Source organism: Acanthochromis polyacanthus, chromosome 13 (genome assembly GCF_021347895.1).
Source record: "Acanthochromis polyacanthus isolate Apoly-LR-REF ecotype Palm Island chromosome 13, KAUST_Apoly_ChrSc, whole genome shotgun sequence".
Taxonomy (NCBI): Eukaryota; Metazoa; Chordata; class Actinopteri; family Pomacentridae; genus Acanthochromis; species Acanthochromis polyacanthus.
This window is the reverse complement of record NC_067125.1, coordinates 36826678-36844805: the sequence shown is the minus strand read 5'-3', so window position 1 is coordinate 36844805 and position 18128 is coordinate 36826678. Positions and strand designations below refer to the sequence as shown.

Sequence of the window (18128 nt, the reverse complement as noted above, 5' to 3'; positions counted from 1 at the left end):
ACAGAAAATGATATCATTCCACCACATGGGGGCGGTGTAATAAAGTCCCAGGGCACACGGTGACAATGGAATAATGTGCCTTAATCAAAATAAAGATCTGGTCAATATGCAACATAATATAAGATATTTGAGATGTCTTTTAAACTTATGCTTTATTTTTTTATCATGAAAGTCAGATAATCTGTTAACTTTCTTGCACACTTCTGTGCCATTTGAAATGTGAGACTGGCATCAGCTTTTGTTCCCAGTTTATATAAGGATTTACATAAACTCTCCCCCTCCGTTGCTCCTGTTGTTGACTTTGGGTCAGAAGGTGTTAACTGGAAGGAGGGTGACCCTGAATGGAATGAGGAGAGATTCAATTTCCAGTATGCTTAGAGAGAATAAAACAATTGTTCCAGTTAGAAGAATGTTTTTATTATATTTACACACTATTTACAGGTTTTCCTGATGACACAGAATCCACATGGGCATATTTACAAGTATATAAAAATCAACAAAACATACCATATATACAGTCACATGTTATCAGCCACCATGGCACTGTTTTTAAATGTGTACCTATTTTATGATTTACATTATAATACAATGTAAACCATTATTTGTCACTTTAGAAATGCCAATTTATCTGCATTTTTATTTTATTTATTTTGAAAGGTTTTGTAGATCAGAGTGTAATAAATAAGAAAATGCTGATTGATATGTTATTTTGTTTTGCTAAAATCGGAAGGATGACTTAAAATGAAGTAATTGCAGGACTGTTTGGCTGATTGCACAGATTTGATCAATTTATTTGCTTTAAATGTAACAAACATACTTTCTCACACATAAAATTTTGGAGAAATTACATTCGTCTCTCTCTCTTTTTAGTGGTAAAGGCAAAAACTCCACCACTATGAATATTTTGGCTGCTCTGTCAGTATTCTGAAGTCACACCCGATTTGCAATTGCACTTTGAACTCATAACGGTGTGTCAGGCATTTTTGTATTTAGTGCATTGTTTTTCAAGTTACTTGAATCACCTGCACATACAGTGAGGTCAAGTATTTCTCACTTTCCACCTAAAGTGCTTGTGTGAATTATTCTGCTACAGCCAGTAAACATACTGTCTGTGCTGCAAAAAAGTTGCATTTAAAATGTTTAGTTAAATTATATCAGCACGATACCGGTACATGTAATAATCTCCCAGACCTGGTGTTGCTTTTATAACATTGTTAATATTAACCTGAGGCGTCACGCTGACTCCTAATGACACCTTTCTTTACATAGCAGTGTACCATATGAATCCTCATAACGCTGCACACCTAAAAATCATAGTACATAGGAGTCAAGTACATGTTTGAGGTCTGGCAGTCTGGCAAAGTCTGAAATCTTCACTTAGCAGTTTTTATAGTAATTGGTGCCTTGTGACAGTGGATCAGAAAAAATGGGTAAAATATTCTGTTGATTCTGGTTTACAAAAAACAAAACAAAACCATGATCCACATCTTGTCCAGAAGTTAAAAACTTTTTTTTTTTGAGCATTTCGCTGTGAAGACCTCAGACTGGCCAATGACAGATAGCTACATAAATAATTATATTTGTCCCCTGAGAATCTGAAATGGCAAAAACAGCACCTGAAATATATTTGGTTACATTGAAGTGTGTGTGTGTGTGTGTGTGTGTGTGTGTGTTTGTTTATGTGCATATGGCTGTATTTGATGATCCAGCTGTTTTTGCTGCTTAGATACATCTTCAACTTCCCTTTTCTCTTGGTCCATTTCTCACTTTCCATCTTCAAGCAGCCCCATCGAAACAAAAAGCTTTCTTCTAGTTTCACAGCCTGTCTGAGGTGGACTGGTCTTGCAGTGCCTGTCCCACGTGCTGTCATCAAGGGTTTTTCTGAAGAGATGAAATGGAAGTTACGCAAGGGTTGATTTGTCTGTATAGTGGTTGTAATTTTCTTGTATATTTTTATAAAATCTAAACTATTTAAAGGAAGACATGTCCAGGGTGTCCCCTGCCTTTGCCCTACGTCAGCTGGAATAGACTCCATCCCCTCCCATGACCCTAATGAGGATTAATTGGTGTACAGATAATGGATGGATGGATGGATATTTAAGGGAAAGTTGGAAAACATAGACTTTATGTTAACAATGCCCTTCTTTCTAAGTAGGACTATAGCCACTGAATGGAAATATTGTGTTGCAATGTGATTTACTCTCAGAATTCACACTATAATTTCCATTTAAGTAGGGGCTTATTGACAGATTTTCCAGAGTTTACAGTCTTCCTCTTTTGTCAGCTAATTCTGTGCTATCCATCATCTTAAAAGACTGTGTGATGTTGATGACAGCAACTGGTAAACCTAGTAAGTGTAGTTTATTAACAAAGAAACATCACAATTTCTATATGCGGTACCTCGACGACTGTACGAATCCAGTTGAGCATCTCTTCCACATAACAGTAGACCCCCGGCCTACTCTCCCGAGCACAGCCGACTCCCCAGCTCACAACTCCTATTAATCTCCACTGAGACGAGGACAAGTGCACCAAAGGACCTCCACTGTCCCCCTGGAGTTCAACAAATTATGAAAAACAGAAATTTTAGTATGCAAATGATTTTTGGATTACATGTTTTTTCCCCCTGCATGGACTATAACGGGAATTAGAGGTGTATTACCTGGCAGGCATCCACTTTCCCCTCCAGGAAACCAGCACAGATCATATTTTGCGTTACAGAGCTACCATAGACTCGGGGGCTGGAACACACACTCCGATCTATCAGAGGGATTTGGGCCTTCTGCAGTGAGGGAGAAACTTTACCTGGTGGCATAACAAGAATACCTCAAAAATGAGAGAAATCTGTCTTTATGTTGTCACGGCAGCAGCTAGTAATGATCAAAGGTAGCATGTGGGTTTCTTACCATCTTCCTCCAGGTATCCCCAGCCTGTGACAGTCATCATGTCTCCGGCAGCAAGGCCAAAAGCTTTCGGGGGGAGACAAACTGGTTTGTGGCCCTCTGGAAGACAAACATTGATGATGATAAGGGTAGATATTATTTTCTTTTTGGCAGTAAAGAGATGGAGTTGAAGTTAAAAGCAGATTACATAAGCTTTTTATTTGGAATATGGACCACTAGAGGGCAGCAGAGTAAAGTTGACTGAACACATGCCTTTACTGACCCTATTAAATAGCCTAGCCGCACTAGACCCATGTTCTGTAGACGCAAGGGTCTAGGCACGCTCGACAGGGAGGGAGGTGGGCTAAAAGGTTGTCTATCAAATCACTCTGCAGCAATTGGGTAGGTATACAACCAATCAACGCAACGAATAGGCTCCTAGAGCGCCGGAAATCAGAGGATGCGGGAGTTCGGTGAAGCCTTATTTATACAGTCAATGGGTGAAGCTCAAGTATATTACAGACATGTTAACAGAAAGATTATTCAGAGTCGGTGCTAATGGATCTCAACGACTGTTGTCGTTTTTGTTGTCGACCCTGGCAGAGAATTAAATTCGTTGCCGTGGGTTGTCTACCGTGGCTAGGCTAGTTGTTTCCGGTTGTTTCTGTCAGAATCGTCGCACCTCTGTCGTCACTTAGTTACACCCGCCTTCTGACTCTACACTTCATGGTGATTGGTCCGGCCAGTTTTAGGAGCATCCAACCTCGAGCCTTATGGAGGGTAACTAGACCCACCCTGGCAGAGAATTAAATTCGTTGCCGTGGGTTGTCTATAGCGCGGCTAGGCTACCTATTAAACCCTTTCAGCTTTAAATTTGAGCTACACAGTCTACAATGTCGGTTAAACAATATACTAATCAGTCAGGTACAGTGTGTTTCAATGAGTGTTAAATCTCACCTCCCACTGTGATTGGGCTGCTCAGTCTCATCATTGCAATGTCGTAGTCGTTTTTTGCTGGATCGTAGTCTCCATTCACTATGATTCTGTCCACATGTGAACCTCCCAGTGTGCTCATGTGTGTCCGTCCTGACACCACTCTCCACCGACTCAGCTCCTTTTTACTGCTGCAGGGCCCCAAAAGAAGAGAGCAAGGGGGAAGTGGGAGCATGAGTTGATGTGGTAAAAGTTCATCACCAAGTAAACTTCATTGGAAATGGTATTCAGGATAAATGTACTCACTCAGTAAAGCAGTGGGCGGCAGTGACTACCCAGCGAGGCGACACCAGTGAGCCTCCACATGTGTGCTGTCCACCCTGCTGCAGACTGACCTGCCAGGGCCAATCTTCAATCAAAGCATCTGAACCCCCGACAATACGTTCCTGAGACCCACCATGTCCACAATCTGGCACAAAAAAGCATTTTCATCATTGTTTCACTGTGTAATTTCAAACTAACTTTTATTTTATATCTTTGCCGATCTTGAATCTTTTATTCAACAGCTTTATTTTGCTCCACAAATCTTGTTTTTGATTTGTTCTAAAGAATGAAGGAAGCTGCTTCATCACAGGCTGCTAAGAAAAGAGTTCTGCTGCTCACTGTGGACATGTTTGGGCCTGCCAGCGTGAAACTCATCACACAACCATGTTATGTTCTACTCAACACCCATGAACCCTAAACGGCCTTGTTACAGCTGTAAACAATGTTAGTGACGATGGTTGCTGTTCTAAAAATGAAACTCACCAGAACAGGACAATGATATCACAGATCCAGATCTGCATACGCTGCTGTTGGAGGTAGAAAAAGAAAGGTAATCATCAAATATTTGGAGCTACTCGTGTAAGTTGTCCAAACAGACAAAACACACAGTCAACTGTTGACTTCACTTTACCCTATTGATGACCTTTGTTTTAATTTGGATAAGAGTAAAGTACCTATTTGTTTTGGTCACTTTCATAAAGACAAAGAGGAAACAGAAACTGGGGATTTTTTGGTCTTTCTGGAATTGAAACTCTGAGAGCTGTCGTGTCAAAGTCATGCAGGAGGGGGAAGACAGCAGAGAGAAAGAGAGTAGAAGTAAAGATTCTCCATGCAGGCATAATTGATTGGAACAGATACAAATATAAATATGAATAGGAGGTTGAGAGAAGTGAATAATATATTGTCTTTTTCATTCAGTGTGGAAATAACTCTGTCAACTACTGCACATTGACAGGAAAAAGTTTGCATAAAAAGTGACACTGCAGGAGTTTCCTAAAAAGCACTTTTTAAATCATTTCTCATCTGTGCTGCAATGGCAAACAATCCGGTCGTGATCCTCACCGGTCGATTGTAGCCTGATGTATTGGTGTGCCTGTAGCTCCAGGCCTGACAGCTGTGAATGGTCCAGTTTTCAGGAACGATACTAAAGCGTCCACTCGGACATTTGTGCTCTGAGGTTGACTGTAAAGACAGACAGAGGGATGATTTTTAAACTTGATTTCGGGTCAGTGTCACATTTTCATTTCTCGTTGGCGTAAAGCTCACTTTGTGTATCCCAGTTGTTTACATGCTGTCTCTGTGTGCTGCGTTGTCCAGTCGTCACTACACACACTCCGCCACCCTGAGACTGGACTGTGCACTTGGAGGACATGCCGACTTGATGTGAGACGCACTGAAAGGAGGAACAGCATAGAGAGGAAGAGGAGTCATTTTTCAAACTTGTATTTTTGTTCTGGTGACAAAGCGAGAAAGAGTCAGGTGTTTGTTTTACCTGGAAATGTAGTGTTGACTGTAAAGCTTGACACACAAGTAATTTCATCTTCCCCCCCAGCACAGTCATCCTTCCCGTCACAGGCTTGGTCTATAGGAATGAACTTGACCGAACGTTTGCAGAAGAAGTATTTGCTGTCAATCAGCACCTTAACTAGAGAGGAAAAAGAGTGGCGCATGAGAAGAGTGGGGCAGAAAATGAGTTGGGCTTGATTGATTTGACATGTGATTGACACTGAATCATACTACTGCTGTGTCCTTGAAGGAAGAAACTACAGCTGAGAACTGTAACTCACTGAAGTATCCTGCAGTGACCAGTATGGCCAGTAACACCACAACTGTCAGGATAGTCAGCAGCACTTTCTTCCAATTGCAAGTCTTGGCTTTCGGAGTCTTTGGAGCCGTCATGGGCTTTCTGTGGCGGCCCGGCCGTGGAACTGCAGGGAACAAATAAGTGGGGAAAAAGAAGACAGAGCAGAATGGAGAAACATGAATAAGGCAGTGACAGGAAAATGAGACAACGGAATGGAAACCGCATAGCAAGAGAGGATAGAAGGATAGAGGAAATTAGTCACAAAGAAAAAACAGGTGTGTACTGAATGTGCTGCAAGTTCTCAGTACTGCCAAGCACCACGGTTTCCAAGTATTTCACTCAATTTACATATTAATCTCCCATCAGTGCAGTAATATATGTTCCCCTGAAACCAACACCAACTGATAGCTTACCTGCTGGCCTGGGATTTAAAGGTCGAGAGCTTTCTTCAGGCGTCTGAACAGTCGTCTGAGGGCAGAATAACAGAGGCAGAAGACAAGGTGAGCAGAGGTGTTGGTACAGCAGGGTGCATTGCATGGCTTCACAGAGGAAATACACAGCGTGTGTCTGGGAGGAGGTGTAGATTTGTGATTGTGTAATTTTGTGTGCGAGCAATACATGCAATTATCTGAGCTTATGGGATCTCTTTGCACGTGGCTTTCGTTGTGTTTGCTTCCAGGTGATTGTTTAAATATGTGTGAGCATAAATAGCAGCTATTTGTCCTGAAAAAATGCAAAATACAGCATCACGACTCAGCTCAAGGCTGGGCAAAGCGAGGGGAGACCACGCATGAGTTGTACCTAAAAATAAAGGTACGAACAAATCATAACCCAAACATGGTGGAAGCCAATTTTGCAAACACACAACAATACAAAATGCGAACCTATTACTGAGTAGATATTAACAGTCAAGGGAGTAGCAGCCACAGGCACCAAACCAGGTCTTGTACATAAATTAAATATCATCTTTCCAACATGATTAATTCCAATCTTGAATGAGCCCCCAATTTGTCACAACTCAAAGGAGGACAAAGAAATGGAAACCACAAATGAATTAAAACTAAAACTAAATCTATTTTACATAACTTAAAAGCAAATCAACCAAAGTGCAAACAAATCATAACAGAAACAAGATTCAAGGTGGAGCCAAACCGGGTGAGCTGAATCACCAAGATGATCCGACTCCACCCAGTAGACTCCTGCAACTCTGCCCAGAGGGTCGTCACAATAAAAAATGTGAGCCATGTGTAAAAAAGGTGTAAAATATAATGCATATCCAGGGGAGGAGCCACACTGGATTACCAACCATGCACACGTGGGACATAGTGTGCCATCCTGAGTTGTCACGTATTACTTTCGTGACTTTTTGCACTCCTCTGTTTTTTGTTTCTAAGAGCCCTGTAACGTTAAATTTCTCCTTTGTGAGATTAATAAAGTCTATCTTATCTTATCTTATCTTATCTTACACCCATGTGCTTCTCTGGATCTACCAGACCTTCCTTATTCTGCAGGCAGTTCCCATAATGTGTTATCTTACACTTCCTAAATCCACCATGAAACTGATGGTGTGCACTGATTGTGACCGTGGTGGTATACAATCCAGAGTGTGGTGGGGCGTAGTGTACTGGGATCCAGAGAGTCTTCCATTCAAATGCAACTGATATTGTAGAGACAGAACACACTAATATTTCAGGGTAGTATGGAGATTGGTGGCCATTCTTCAACTACAGGAGCCGGGCTAAAGCTCCGTGTGTCCTTAAGCAAGATATCAGCTGTATTGCAGTTACATAATAGCATACAGATTGTTCCAGTGTGTATTATGTGTGCAGGGAAAATGACACAATGACTATCAGCAGTTATGTCCCAATAAAGGAGCAGCATCATCCATAGTTGTGGTCATCAGTCATCCTCGTTTTCAGTCCTTTCAAACAAGTAGTTTTTGTAGGGAGGGTTTTTTTCAAAGGGAAAGCTAAACTTAAATAGTGTTCTGTGTGGGAGAAATGTTTTTTTTTCTTTTTTCTTGTCCCATTAATCATCTTGTCCCATTAATCATCTCTGCTCTCAGATTGGGAACTATGGCTGAATGACTCAACCCTCTATGGTGGGCAGCTGGCAAACTGTAGAAGGCTCAACATAGCAGCAGTTGATCACATTTTTCACTGTTTGTTCAAGTAATGTATATTACACAACTCACTGATGAGCACTTGAGCACATACAGCTTGTAAAGCATCCATAAAGGGCTTGAAAATTAAAAAAAAAAAAGAATTAAACCTGTACTATCAGTTTTAGAATTGCACATTTTAGTTTGGATTTCTGCAAAGTACGAATGTTGTGTAAATATGATAAATCTTGTACATCTAACAACACTGGCAGTCCATAAGCATCTAAAATGTAAGAAGGCTGCTTCTGAAATGCCTCTTCTTTCATAATTAAGGCTAACTATGTCATGTGTGAGTAAATGGAGGCTACAAACCTGTTTTAAGGTTGTTGTGCTGGTTACTTAAACCTGCAAGACTGATTATTTTGGTCAGCTGGGGTCAGAGAAAAGTTGTGCTTACAACATTAAAATATTCTTATTTTCAAATCTTCAATATGACAAGCTTGGTAATAACCACTTTCTTATTTGACTACATGTCTCTAACCACTGGGTTGGTATTATTCTAACATTTGCTCTTTTTGTAGCTCAGTATTTGGACTCCACTCACACCTGAGAACCACCCTTTGGGTGGTAACTACTCAAGGTTCACCAGGCTATGGCTAACTTAAACATTTGGTGCTGAGCAAGCGGTACACAATGGATTGGAGCTTTGTCACAAACTGCCTGCAGCTGCCAAAAACTTGCTAAGAAGTTTATTATGTTTTATATTTCATTGAACCTTTATTTTACCAGGTAAAAATGGTTGAGAACCAGTTCTCATTTGCAAACATGACCTCGCAATAAAGCTCAGTAAAGCTGAGTCATTTGCAGATTACGGTCATAACTGTTTGAAGGTTCATCACTATGAGGACTGACACGGACACATTATTCTTGATGCACTGCATGAAATATTTAATTATTGCTACTTTGACGTATGAGTCATGTAACATTAACACATTTTTCCAATTAGTACAGCATTAACCTTTTTTTTAAAAAAAATATTTTGTTTTTGCCTTTTTTTGGCTTTATTGTGACAGTAGCAGTGAAGAGTGACAGGAAACAGGAACAAGAGCAGGGGGGAAGACATGCAGCAAAGGGCCGCAGGCAGGAACCAAACCCAGGCTGCTGCGCTGGAGACCAGCCCCCGTACATGGGTCACCCGCTCAACCCGATGAGCTACACAGGTGCCCAGCATTAACCTTTTTAATGAGTCAGGTACACTGAGTACACTTCTGTTACACTTTCAGGTTTCTCAGGGTTTTCTGAACCAAAGAATCTAAGCCAAACAAATGGGAAAAAAAGCAACCAACAATGCTGAGAGTACAAATGTTTCCCAATGGCTGGACTTCATTTTGCATCTGGTTCTGGCTCAGCTTTGTTAAGCTCAATGGCCACCAGATCCCTTGATTAACCTGTTTGGTCTCTTTTCTCTTCTCCATCCGGCTCTACAGAATTCAGCAAAGAAGACTGACGTGCACAAAAGTCTTACGACTCAACAATGCTGTTTTCAACGTGGCAGACTGGCTTGAATGCTAACCAAACAAAGGTACTGCCTAAGTATGGATTACAAGCCCCCTTTTAATTTTTTAAAAATAAATCTAGCATTTAGCTCATTGAAATAAGAACTTTTGTCCTTTTAACTTGGCGAGTGTTTGGCCTCGGACATGTGTTCTTCTGTGACCCACAAAACTGTGCAACAATAAATTTGCCTTTAGGTAACATGAAGCATTAGATGTATTTAATTCATAATGGCTTAATGATAAGGTATTATGTTCCTCTGTGTTGTGTTTACTGTCTTCTGCAACTACAACACAAACAGTCAGTTAGAAGCAAACGTTGTCCCTCCAGGCTAAAGGAAAAATGAGTCAAAGCTGATGAATGAATATCACAGAGCTGTGAGAAAATATGCGGTGATAGCTTTCAGCACAATAGAAACTTATGGTTTAGGCTTTGTAGTTAACTGCTGTGGTTTCTGTTGGGCTCATGAGTGGGGGTATGTCCATAACTGACAATTAAAATGACTGATTTAATTAATATGTGTAGAAGAATTTAGATTGCTAACACAGATTTCCATTTCACTTGAAATTAATGTCTTCGCGGAACTGATTAAAAGTGAAGTGCAGTTATTCAGTTCAAAAACCTTAGTGCATAATCAACTGTCTTCTGAGCTGTAACACTTTCACTTCTTCTACATTACTTTCAGCACATCACCAGGAGCCGGCTGATAGTGTGCTGTTGTTCAGCAAAGGTCAGTACGGTTCGTCCTGCAGTGTTATAGCTCAAGTATCACATGAATGTGGCTGCTGACTGGCCTATTAGAAGATTTCAGCACATGGTATACAGTTACAGTTACAGTTTGAGAAGAACTTTCATCTGCCTGCTGTTCTTTCTTTGTCTTTTTGTTCATTTTGAGCTACACATGTACATAAAGTGTATGTGTCAAGTGGTAGTTTCTTTGATTAAGAGGACATCTAGTGCAGAATCTCTCATGACAAATGTGGAATTTCCACAACGGCAGCAACACTAAAACAAGCAAAATGAGAACAAGTTTGTTCTCTAATTTTCACTTCTGCTTACTTCCTGTCCTGAAGTAAGAGGTAAATCCCCTCAGTCACATATTCATTTGCCACCAGGCTTTCCCTGCCGTAGTTATGAAAGCGATAAAAGAAACTAAAGCAGGCGAAGCATGAAAATTCACCTCTGACTGCTTTTTGTCTGCAGTCAGACTGTCAGTCAAAGAAATGCAAGAAACCTGCAAAAGTGTAGAGAGAAGGGCAAAGAATGCTGTCGGGCAGGTTTTTGTTGTTTATTTTTTTTGGGAAAGGAGCTCACTATTCCGGTACAAAAAATGTCTTGCTGAGATGCTGTTATATAAGACAGCATTCATGTCACATTCCACTTAAACACAAAAGCTGTATACGTCAAAGAACCACACACCGTGTTCTTTAGCCTACATGCCAATGCGTTAAATCTTTCTCGGATTTCTTCTTACATTGAAACAGGCAGTGTTTCACTTTTGTGCATTAGGCCTTGCAGCATTTTTTGTTTGTAACACGAGAGTTGTACTTACTTTTGCTGGAAAAATGCTGTTTTGTGCATTTAGTTAGTTTATGGCCCTTTAGTTTTCCTTTTATGTAGGTTGTGAGGTGATTCTGAATTTCTCCAAAAGACTGAAAATTCACCCTTATTGCTGAAGTTAAATGTGTGCTGTATGTGAAGTCATGAGTTCTCCCCTCACATAGCATATGAAGTTGGGAATTATCAGAGCTTTTAAAAAGCGAAATGTCAAAAAAAAAAAATTTGAACAGCTATTGGTTTATACAATCTCTGTTGAAAGAAAATGGTTGCGAAAACCAGTGCATCACCACCTGTCAGCACAGAGAGTGGAAGAAGTTAGCAAGGACTAAAGACGGGATGAACAACAAAGCAAGTTGGTCTGACAACCTGGGAAACCAGAAAGATGGCTGTAGAAACTATGTTGCCAAGAGTGGACAAACACATTCCCGGAAATACAAGTTCTGCTTTGTCACACCATGATGACGGCTGTGTGTACCTGGAAACATAATCGTTGCCATTGGTATCATGATTAGTCATTTTGTGAGCCAGAACAATGTTTCAAAACAGACAGGTGGAATTGACATGCCAGAATAAAGTAAAGAGTTTTGACTTGCTTGTACAGTAACAGTTAACTTATTCTTGTTGAGTCATACTGGTCCATACAGTGGACTCCAGCCAGTTAGCCCAGTGTTAGTGGGATGGGAACTATTACAGGTGAGCAAGACATAACTGGGTCAGCCTTAGCAGATAAAGCCTTGACACGGTCAGTCCTTTTGTTCACACAAGGTATTCTCATTGCTGCTTCTCAGCTTTGTTGGATTATGTTGCTTTAAACCGAAACCTTAACAAAAGGGCTTTTGAGGAACTACGTGTGACATGTGGGATGAACCTTAATCAAGAGCAGAGATCTGGACTGCTACTGTGCACACATGTTTAAATATTTAGGGGCACTTACAAGAGCATCCAACGGGGCGTATGCTCCAGTAAGTCTTGTGTTTTTGCATGTTGCACTCACTAACACAAGAATGAACATATCAGGCACTGACTCAGTAATAGTGATAATGAATGAGCAATTTATGGTCATAGGAGGGTCAAAACAATAGAGAAAAACCTGTATCGCTGAAAACATCAAAATAAGCGAGGGACGAAGGTGATTTGAGATTGACTCCAATGTCCAAAGTTGGATAAACAGCAAAGTAATACACAATGAAAGATATGTGGGCAACTGGTGTAAATAACCATAATAATATAGAAAGAAAAAAAACTTTACTACCATGTGAAGATGTACCACCAAACCAAACAAAGCCTAAAGTCTTTGGCCCCAAACTACTAACAGCTTCAAAACAAGCCTCCCATAGTAACATCAGTTCAAACCTCATTAATAATTATTTGCATCTGTGTCTTCAATCATTACTGCTGTGTGATAGAAGCCAGTAAGAGAAATTAGTACGTTTTTGTTTCTTCTTTATCTATATTTCATGTGGAAAAGACAATACATAGCTCATTTATCTTTTTTTTTTTTTTTTTACCACAATTGCTACACCTATTGCCATGGTGCAATAGCCAATACATGTTGACCATTTTTGTGACGTTAATTTAATAACATTGTTGCTGTTACCATGTTGAAGCAATAAATGTTATACCATGTTAACTGCAGTGAGTGATGTCTTTAGTCTATTAATAAATTACAGTTAGAACCACAACAAAACAATGCTGGAATAACACAGACTCAATCCTAAATGTATTCTTGAAAACAGACAACTTATGTTTACATCCAGTGCACATTCCATGTATCTCTGAAGTCCAACAAATACAGTGATAGTTTTCTGTCTCAATAGTAACAATAAATGTGTACTGTAATAATTATCAATATCAATCAATATGGAGAAAAATCGACCTTATTAATGACTATTACTAAAACTATGACTGTACAAAGTTCCTGCGTCTGAAGCTGCTACTTACGGAGCCCCTCTCATGACCCTGCATAAGGAAACGTATTTTTGTTTAGTGTAAGTTTTCATTTCCAACACAGCTGTTGCTATGAGTCACTACACTGCAGAAACTGGTTGTGCAGATGTTAGGAAACAGAATACCTGTAGTAGTACAATGTGTCTTTCTACCAAGTGTGATAAGAAGCTCATTACCAGGATGTATACTCATGATGTTATTCAAATGGCTCATCCCATGCAAATCAGGAATCTGACTGCTGGTTTTCATGACGTTGATTCTACTTCCAGTTCCACTCACCCACATGATGTAGTTTTCTTTCCCAGTAAGGTCTAGATGCGCCTTGTCCGTCACGCTGCCCTCCCTCCCTGGAGGTGGGACTCCCCAAAAAACCTGCTGTCCTCTGTGTGTCCTTCGTCCACTTCCTCTCGCCCTCCTGCTCTACTGGCCAAAACTGCAAAACCTGGTTTGATTCAGTCTCTTTTTCTCTTCCCTGCTCCCTCCTCTTTTCTTTCTACAGCAGTGTAACTGAATCTGGTTTGAAGGGTGCCTGGCTCGCCCCTCTTTGAAACCCCTAAGGCTGTAATAAAAAGAGTGGTGGTGTGTAGCGTTGTGTTTCAACGCCACAGAGATTCAGAGAGAGCTGCTTCTAAATGACCAAACCCTGCTGACAAAGCAAAACTAAAGTATTCCAGGTAACCTGACACTTGAACCCTCCTCTCTTTATAGCTTTACAGTCTGTTTCTACCTGTGTGCCTTCCTCACTTTCTGTCCCTCCTCCCACACGTCCTCCCACACTCAACTTTTACAGTAAACCTTCTGGACATGAAACACAACAAGTCTTCTTTGCTCGATTTTTTTCTCCTTATTGTCTCTTTACCTGTCAAATTTTACCCAAACATACACCCATTCAGCAAAACATCTGCACTGATACAAACACAGCACAACGCAGACACAACGTGAAGGTAGCAGTGGTGATGTGTGCAGTAATACGCCCTGAGGCTGGGGCGTGGACTTTGTTTTGACAGTCAAAGTCAGTTGGTATCAGTCAGAAAACTTTCTGGTATCAAACTATGACACATGCAGTGCCACGTACCATAGTGCCAATAATGACATGGTGAGGTTTAGAAGGTATAAACATGTTCAACTTCCTTTTGTAGCCCATTAGCATGATAACAGCTGCTATTTATCCCTAAATACAAAGTACAGCAGTGAAATCTTACAAGCAATTTACAGCAATTTGATAATAAAGAATTGGAAAATTAAAAAAAAATGACATGATGATGGCACAAATTTGAAAGTCGGGAAGTCCAACAGGAGACACAAATATCGGCAATAAGTTTCACACATAAGTTCATCAGCTGTTCAAACATTTTCCAAAAATATAAAAATGTGGAACTCGTGGGGGCACCAGGAGAAGCAAAGGACCAATGTTATTGAGATTCAGTAAAATTCAATTGAAATCCATCCATATTGTTGAGATAATTCAGTTTGAACCAAAGTGAACAAACTGACAGACCACTGCTGTGTTAAAGGTTAGTTAAAAGCTGAATTATCTGTGTATCTGTCTATTAACTACTTTCTGCTTCTACTTACACTAACGTCACTGCTTCTGGTTGCATTGCGGCCAGAACCTCAACACACATAAATATTTCAAGAATTATAGACAAATACAGCAGAAGATGTCTGTCTATTTGTAGGTGTTAAATTACCCTTTAAAGATGCTCTCAGTGACCAACCTGACTGCCAGGTCAGCGCTTACAAAAATCAAGCCACTGTGAACGTTACAGGACACTGAGCATAGACAACCGAGGAGGAAAAAATGCTTGATTGGGAGTGTGAGAGGAGAACTGACAAGACTGACCGCAGAGAAAGAGCCATTGTTATAAACAGCAGCTGATTGTGTCCCTTGACCCTGATTATTAAAAGCAGTAAACCTCAATGTTCACTTCCAAGCTCTCCACACTGAGAATACTTAGATATATGGTATCAGCAGTTGTCTCATAATACACAATCTGAAAATGGATGGATCTATTAAACAATAAATGTAGGAAGGCTGATAAGGTAGACAGACGGAAAGGTGCATGCTTCGGTAACTGTCTGGGTGGATCAGTTTGATGACTATTCTGCTCACATGTTCTCTTTCAGTCAATACCTGCTGTCAGCTTTGTTGTATACACCACCAGTCAAAAGTTTGGACACACCTTCTCATTCAAAGCTTTTTATTTATTTGTATTATTTTCCACATCGTAAATGAATACTCAAGATCAACACTTTTTTGTTTACAACATAATTCCATATATATTATTTTGCAGTTTGATGTCTTCAGTATGAATCTACAATGTACAAAATAATCAAATAAAAACCATGGAATGAGAAGGTGTGTCCAAATTTTTGACTGGCAGTGTGAGTTGGCACAAAAACCGCCAAGACTGAGGGCAGATTTAGAGGATCTGCCCTGGCATAAAATGTAACCTCTTTCTGTGAAAGCAGTTTCTTTTAGGAACCGGTTAGGTGCAAAAAAAAGTATTCAAATTTGCATTTTATACTGCCATCCAAAGTTCTGTAAGCAAAGTAAATCAGCCATCATTTCCCCTCCTTTCTAATGCATTTCTCACAGAGCACACAATAAATCACATGATTACTGTGCAGTGATGGTGTTTACCCTCTCTGGCAGTCTGGCATGGTTGAACAAAGGTTGACAAGGTGTTTGCACACACAATAAAAGAGAAGATGAGAGCAGTTCAGAGATGTAATAAACCCATTGTACGCCCTTGTTTTATTCTAGGCTTCTCGTGCTCTGCTCGATCAGACTGCTTCATTGTGTTCATAATACCATTAGCTCCTACAACACAAGAGCCAAACACACAATCCGTATCAGTCAGACGAAATTAATTTGTTCATTATTCTTCATCTCTGTGTCAGTGAAACCACTTGCTGCTGCTGAGATCAGTGGTATTTTCATTTAAAAGTGGGTGTGTGTAAAGCTCAATGTTAATAAACGTCTGTTGACTTCTTGAATAGCATAGAGTTCAAACAGGTTACATATTAACAGATGCATTTTGGGCTGTTGCTAGGAGATGAAACTTGTAGTCACAATAAATATACACCACATTTAGAGAACCTGAGCTTAAACCATTATATATAACGTATTTTCAAGCATCTGTATGATTTATTGTCGACGAGCGTGTTGGAAAAATGTTTATTTCAAATTGCAAATAATAAAGCAGCAGATTTTAATAGTGAGCAAACATCTGAGATACCCACGCAGGAATTTTACATAGAAGGATTCATTTTAATTTGACTACAACATCAAATTTAAGCAAAGCAAAATCAACATGAACATGGAAAACATCTGTAGTTCTGAACTACAAATCTGATGTATTGCTTGCTAACGGCTACTAAAGCTGTACTTGGGTGACTTTACTTTAAATAACTGCATGAAACAGAATTTTCAATAAAGTTTTTGTTTTAAATTCTATTCAAGATCTTTAGAGGTTGATCATTTTGGATGAAAAGGCATGAAAAACAAACACCAAACTTAAAAATCTGCTGGATTACACTGATTTTAAATCCGAAACCTCCCTTTCAGGCCTTGTGTATTCTTATCAGTCATACTGATAAGCAGGGTTAACTGCAAAGAGATAGATCAAAGTTTATAAAACTCAAGGTTTATCACTTACACAGCATGCCATTCATGCTTCTGTTCTCCCTCACAATGATTTTGTGGGTGGAGAAAGGTGATACAAACACACAATTACACACAAGCAATCAAGGTGCCATGATGATTTGAAAAAAACAAAAACAAAGCAGAAGCAGTGAAAGAAACAGATCATAATTAACCAAACAGACATCATACCTCACACCAGTCAGCTCTTTCTCACCTGCAGAGTACCGATCACTCCGTCACTCCTTGTCAGTAAAGCATCTTTCAGGTCAGCGATCAAACCGGTGGAGAGACGTATCCCTGGTGGGTGAAACTGTGCATTTCTCTGAGGAGTTTCTCAGCCAACATTTATTGTTTCAGCAGGGAACATCCCACCTCTTTGCCCTCCACTTCCACAGAAAACAACCTCTCTCTCTCTCCCACCTCTCGTTGTCACGCACTAAAGCATATACTCACACAGGCACACACTCCCTCAGTTGACCATTAAAGCCATTACAGGTACCAAACCCTTCCTTTGTCCGCACAGGTGTGTAATTTGTGAAACTGGATATTGTGTTTTAGAAATGTGGAAGGAAGTGCAACTTGAAATCTGATTGGTTAATAATTAACATGCTCACATTTTATCGCCCCTGGACACTGAAGATAAAAGCATGTTGTCCCACTCTTATCTGTTTAACTCACATTGTTTGCCCATTTGTCAGAAGACTGTTTTGTTTTGCAAAAGGGATGAAATGTGAAAAGAGATAGTCAAAATTGTAAAGAAAAGTGCACAAAAGGGCCAGTTTTGTTCAAGTTATGTGCTATAACAGACTGATTTGGGCAATTATAGAAATTATTAATTATTCTATAATTAACAAAAATATTTCAAGTAGGATGAAAGATAAGATAAAACAAAATGAAATTCAAATTTCACCAAGAAAATTGCTGAACATGCACAATTTCTGTCAAAGAATATGCATTCAGGTAATTGTCAGTCTGGTCAGCTATGAGGTATATAACAAGTTGATCTGAGAATTTTCAGAAAATGAATTAGGAAAATGTTTCATGCAATGTGAAAAGACGTGATAAAACAGAAGGTTCAAATTTCATCAAAAATGTTTGTGAAAATCCACATTTTCTGTCAAAAAACATGAAATCTATGAAGAACAAACTGCATCATGGCCTTCAGATATGCCAGAAAGTCTATGATTCAAGTCCTCTGGCAAATCCTTTTGATATCCTTTTGCCATTGTGCAATTTGTCAGTAGTGTTAAATAAAATCATTTGCAGTATAAGGAAGTACTTGTGCTGTCTTCTCAGAAATGTGTATTATGCCACTTCATATGTAACCTAAGTAGGCTGTATGTCTGCAACAATCCGTGAGTCATGGTAACAGAT

The 18128-nt window shown here is 39.8% G+C and overlaps 1 protein-coding gene across 2 annotated transcripts; it reads right to left on the bottom strand.

Moving 5' to 3' along the window:
• Positions 1–775: 775 nt before the first annotated feature.
• Positions 776–17117, bottom strand: tmprss4a (transmembrane serine protease 4a). Of its 2 annotated transcripts, none has more exons than XM_022196130.2 (13): positions 16969–17117; positions 6357–6411; positions 5927–6067; positions 5632–5784; positions 5406–5532; positions 5202–5321; positions 4623–4666; positions 4122–4284; positions 3840–4006; positions 2907–3002; positions 2663–2805; positions 2401–2553; positions 776–1881 (listed from the first exon to the last, which is right to left on the bottom strand). In XM_022196130.2, the coding sequence occupies exons 3-13, from the start codon at positions 6036–6038 to the stop codon at positions 1870–1872; spliced, it is 1290 nt and encodes a 429-aa protein (XP_022051822.1). In that variant the 5' UTR covers positions 6039–6067; positions 6357–6411; positions 16969–17117; the 3' UTR covers positions 776–1869. The 2 variants fall into 2 exon arrangements, with proteins under 2 accessions (XP_022051822.1, XP_022051820.1); XM_022196128.2 differs by lacking the exon at positions 16969–17117 and adding an exon at positions 13385–13823.
• Between the last annotated feature and the right edge of the window lie 1011 nt (positions 17118–18128).

Coding starts and splice junctions, on each gene's coding strand:
- tmprss4a (XM_022196128.2), bottom strand. Junction 6,068..6,356: donor TTTAAATCCCAGGCCAGCAG/GTAAGCTATCAG, acceptor TGTTCCCTGCAG/TTCCACGGCCGGGCCGCCAC. Junction 5,533..5,631: donor AGTCAACACTACATTTCCAG/GTAAAACAAACA, acceptor TCCTCCTTTCAG/TGCGTCTCACATCAAGTCGG.